Source organism: Cariama cristata, unplaced genomic scaffold (assembly GCF_000690535.1).
Source record: "Cariama cristata isolate BGI_N322 unplaced genomic scaffold, ASM69053v1 scaffold13356, whole genome shotgun sequence".
Taxonomy (NCBI): Eukaryota; Metazoa; Chordata; class Aves; order Cariamiformes; family Cariamidae; genus Cariama; species Cariama cristata.
In genome coordinates, this window is record NW_009622767.1 from 31,372 (window position 1) to 35,894 (window position 4,523).

The 4,523-nt window shown below is 47.6% G+C and overlaps 1 protein-coding gene across 1 annotated transcript in view; it reads right to left on the reverse strand.

The window, feature by feature from the left end:
- Positions 1-899: 899 nt before the first annotated feature.
- NCALD (neurocalcin delta) overlaps positions 900-4,523 on the reverse strand; it is a 51,518-nt gene continuing 47,894 nt past the window's right edge. The window contains exons 3-4 of the mRNA XM_009702476.1: positions 1,774-1,879; positions 900-1,481 (exon numbers count right to left, since the gene is read on the reverse strand). Coding sequence (XP_009700778.1) covers positions 1,384-1,481; positions 1,774-1,879 — 204 coding nt within the window. The 3' untranslated portion in view covers positions 900-1,383. The remainder of the gene's footprint in view (positions 1,482-1,773; positions 1,880-4,523) is intronic.

Consider the following 4,523-nt stretch of genomic DNA (forward strand, 5'->3'; position numbering starts at 1 on the left):
ACATGGGTACCTCTCCAACAGGATCACAGAGCAGACTTTAGCTAATGACAGATTAATGCCAATTTAGTCAGCATAATGCCTCCTGTCGCTAAAGCTTTTCCATTGCAGCAGCGCTTGTAAAGTCCCTAAGAAATCCCACGTATGTGTACTAGCTTCGCATACAGCAACTTTGACCAAAAGAGACAGCTTTGCAGCAGCAAATTTCAGAACTCCTGCATCTAGGTGAAAAGATAAACATACAACGTTTCTCTCAAGAGCTGATCTTTTTTTTTGTTTTAATTTTTATATAAATATACCATAAAACGTACCATTTCCTCGTTTCAGTACAGATTTTTCGAACTTTACTAAAATAATGAAATAAAAATGCTACAATTTTATGTTTAAAACAAGTTGTAATGACAGTCTTCCCCTAAGAGCAGGCCCAGAAATTCTGTTAGCTACACGGAGAGCGACAAAAACACCCCCAAAACTTCATACTACGCAAGAGCATTCAGAACAGCAGATGTGCCTCAGCTTGCAGGTGTCCGTGAGCTCCTCACGTGAAGCCCACTCTCCTTAGTAGAAACTGCTTTATTACTAACCTGAACACCTGACATTCAACACGTATCTCCCTTAAATTCATTGTCAAGACCCAGTTTTTCATATCTGTGTCTGCCTTTGCTGATCCCAAACGGCAAGAGGTATCGCCAAGTTGTGGATTTGGGGATCAGGAATGCAAATTGCTGAATTTTCAGATAAAGCCATGTGAAACCAATCACTGTAAACCTAGTAAAAAATGTCGACCTTTGGTTTTTTCCCTTCTCCTTCACAGCCTGGAAAAAGTTCACAGCATTGAAACAAGGAGGCGTAGGAGCAGGGGTGTGGACATGTTTTGCACTCTCGTACTTCTTCCCCATCCTGTCTTTGACCTTAACTGGTGCCTCCTGGACAGGAGGGGATGTTCCAGGTGAATCCTACCCCACTCATCACAACCCCTTTGGTTCAACCTCTACTACACTTTCAGGTCCTGCGGGTGAATACTTAGCTACTAAAGCAGCAATCTAAAATCCGTCAGTGTGTCTTGCTGCCAAAGGTTTTGTTGTTGGTTTACTCCTTCTCAAAGCATACTTTCCAAAACAGACACATTAAAACAAAAAAAAAAAAACCAGAGCGAAATCTTTAAAACAATGATAACACCACAATATCTGTTTAAAACAGTACTGCCCGTGCTCTGGACAAATTGTTAAGAGCAATTCAGCATTCTTATAATTAATCCACAACAAAAGAAGCTGTAAGATGCCACAAATGAAGGCATAATTGGCCATACAGAGGCAACACTACCATGAATGTTGTTTGGCAAGGAAAAAAAAAAAAGCAGATACACAATTCATCCAAAGAATGGGTTCAGAATTGCCCGGCGCTGCTGGGATCACACTGCAGGAGACGGACTATGGATGGATCGCTCTTGGCGCCTCGGATGAACTCTTCCAGAGAGAGCTTTCCTAGAAAAGAAACACGTTTGCTTAGCGCACGTGGTGGGTCGCAGCTCACCTGCCAAACCTCTGGACAAGCTTGGTGGAAGGAAGATGGGGGAGCTCAAGGAAAACCTCTGGGAAAGGGACCCCTCAAGGCAAAGCCCTGCCTGCCTGCATGCTGCTGGCTGTGGATGATGGCGGCTTTGCCTGGGCGGCCAAAGGAGAGATGGGTTCGGGGGGTCAGCCTGTGTGGGCAGGACACCCCAGCCACCCAGCACGGGGACAGAGGTGGCCGCCCCGGTGTCCGGGGAGTGCCTACCATCACGGTTGGTGTCCATCTGGCGGAAGATCTTCTCTGTCCTCTTCTCCGGTGTCGACTCATCTTCTGGCATCTTCATTACAGAAGAAACCATCTTATAGATTGCCTGTGTGGTATGACAGGAGCAAAGAGCTGGTAAGAAACACATTATCTTAATGCAGGGGTATGGTTATCTCCTGGTGACAGAAATAGGCAGAAAATATCCCAGGAACATCGGCTGGAAAGCTTGCTGGATGCTGAAGGGAGTCGAGTAGCACCAGTACATGCAGCTGCTCTCTTCAGTGGGACGCTCATTTATGAAATACTGTGTTTCCTTATTTAGTCACGGTTGAACACAATCTGGGTTTGGACTGAGGTTACATTTTTCCTTATTAAAATGGTCTTTGGATGAATTTAACACTTGTACAGCACGTTAGGCAGTGGTAGCTCCCGGTGCCTGGGGGAATGGTAAGACCACGCAGGTATTACCCCATGCTGTGGTCTATCTCCGTGCTTCAGCTGCCCAGGCTCCATCCCCACCGCCCCTGTCTCCTCACCCTGCCTTTGCTTCCCCCTCATCTCCTTTTTCTCCTCCCCTTGGCCAGCATCCTGCCCGCAGGGAGGGCAGTGACCCGCTTCCCGCATTTGCCGTGTCTCACAGATAATGAAGACTTGACCAGCAAGGAGGTGGCCTTTTCCTTGGGTGTTGGTGTGCATACACAGCTCAAAACCCCATTCACAATTCGTTCCACAAAGAACAGATGTTCTGGTCCCATACAGCACCCATAGCTATTCTCCGCACGGACAAATCCATTAGTCGCATATGGTACTAGCCACTCCTAGAAGAGAGGTAATGTTAATTTTAAAACAAGGATGAGTAACTGTCTCTGGACTGGGTATCCTGCAAATGTGAGCGTGCAGTACCAGTAAACGAGCGGGTTTTGTGTTAGATATCTTTACGGTGCTGGATGGCTGCAGGGTGGTGGCCTGGGGGAGCCTCCCGGCTGTTTGGAGAGGCAGCACATCCCCACCCAGGGCTGGGTGCCCTGGTCTCACCAGCTCCTTCTGCCTCCCCTTGCAGCTCGCTGGCCTCTGGCCGATGGGCGCTGCACCGGGCAGTCACTTTGCCCTCCAGCCCAGCTCTGCAGATGTGAATCGCTTTCTTCCACAGATTCAAATTCTTGTTTTCCCTCCAACATGGTGTCTGCAGTGGTCAGTTGATAACTTAGTACAGAAGTGATTGCCTTAGCTTTTTGTTCTCTGCTTCCTCCTGCTCTGGGAGGAGGGGTCCTTGGCACAAGCCCAGGATTGCTCACTGGATCTCCCCTCTCCCTTTTTCCCATTCATGAAGGCACTCTGCCTAGCATGCTCCCATCATCTGGTCCAGGGTCCCCAAGGGCTGGCTCCAGGACCGTAACAGCACAGATTCACAGCTGGAGGATGCCGCGAAGCAGCACAGACACTCGGACTAGGGAGCACCCACTTTCTTGGCCATCTTGCCAGCTTCTCATCTGCCAGCAGCTCACCTTTCACATCTCCTGGCCTTTAAATAACTTAAAGAGTTATAGCTTGAGAAAGGCATTTGTTTAATTAATTATTCATCACTTATGCTCAGCACAATCAAACATCTGCTCCTTCAGTTATGTCACCAACACCATGGTCATGGGTTTCCTGGTCTGCTCTCTGGTGAGTCTGTAATGCTGGCTGTGGACCTGAGCAGGGGAACAGAGGAGAACATTTCAGCATGAACAGATGCTGGCTGAATGGAGAAGTGGTGAGCACCCTTTTAATCGTCATTGTCATCATCATTTGCATGGTGGACGTACCCAAAGGCTCCCAAGACAATTAGAGTGTCAGAGTATTGGGCAGAGCCTCAGTACAGGCAGGGATGCTGTCCATGCAATCGTGATCATCTGATAACCAGGAGAACAGAAGAAAGGATGGACATGCAAGCACATGAACATAGGCACGAGGGAGCTGGGAGAAGGAGACAATAGGGGAAGAAAAAAAAAGGAAAGGATGGACAGTTGAGAATTTACACCTTCCTCATCCTCATCAGCATGCAAGGCTTGCAGGGGTCAGAGCAGAGATGAGGCTTATAAATCTGCCAATGTTTAAGCATCTTAAGCTGTCTGGCTTTTGTCTGGCGTAGGAAGAGAGGTGGAGAGGTCATTCCCTCACTCTGGGTGAGAGGATGGCAAAGCAGAGAATCTGTATTGAAAGTGTGGGAGGAATGCCCCAGACCGGGAGTGCAGGCGTGTTTACCCTGATCAAAGTAACCATAGTAAGAATATGCAGATTTTTAGGACAAAAAAAAAAAAAAAAAGCACTTCAGGATGACTTCATCCTACAGGGTTCTTTTCACAGAGGCGTGTGAAGGGAATAACAGATGAGATATTCTAGGAAAGCCAGATGGGAATAACATAGTAAGCGTTCCTTTCATGCTGAAAATGGTTACTCTGGACAAATTCTTATGTCCTTACTCAGAAGTTCAGTGGGAAGTTTTCCCAAAGTAAAAGCCAGCTAAAGCTGATTAAGAATCTTGGGACTTGCCCCATATTAATTCAATGCAGCTATACAGAGCTCTTTATTGCATGTTTGAAAGAGCAAGCTTTGAAAGGAAGCTGGTTTCATCCCATATTTATGAGGAGCCGGGCTGTACTAACCCTGGGCTGTAACCTGGGACCGAAAGGTTCCAGGGGCTCCACTCCACGAGGGGTACGACTCCTCGGCCTCGCAGCACTTGGGCTGAAAGCTGTTGGTGGCATTCA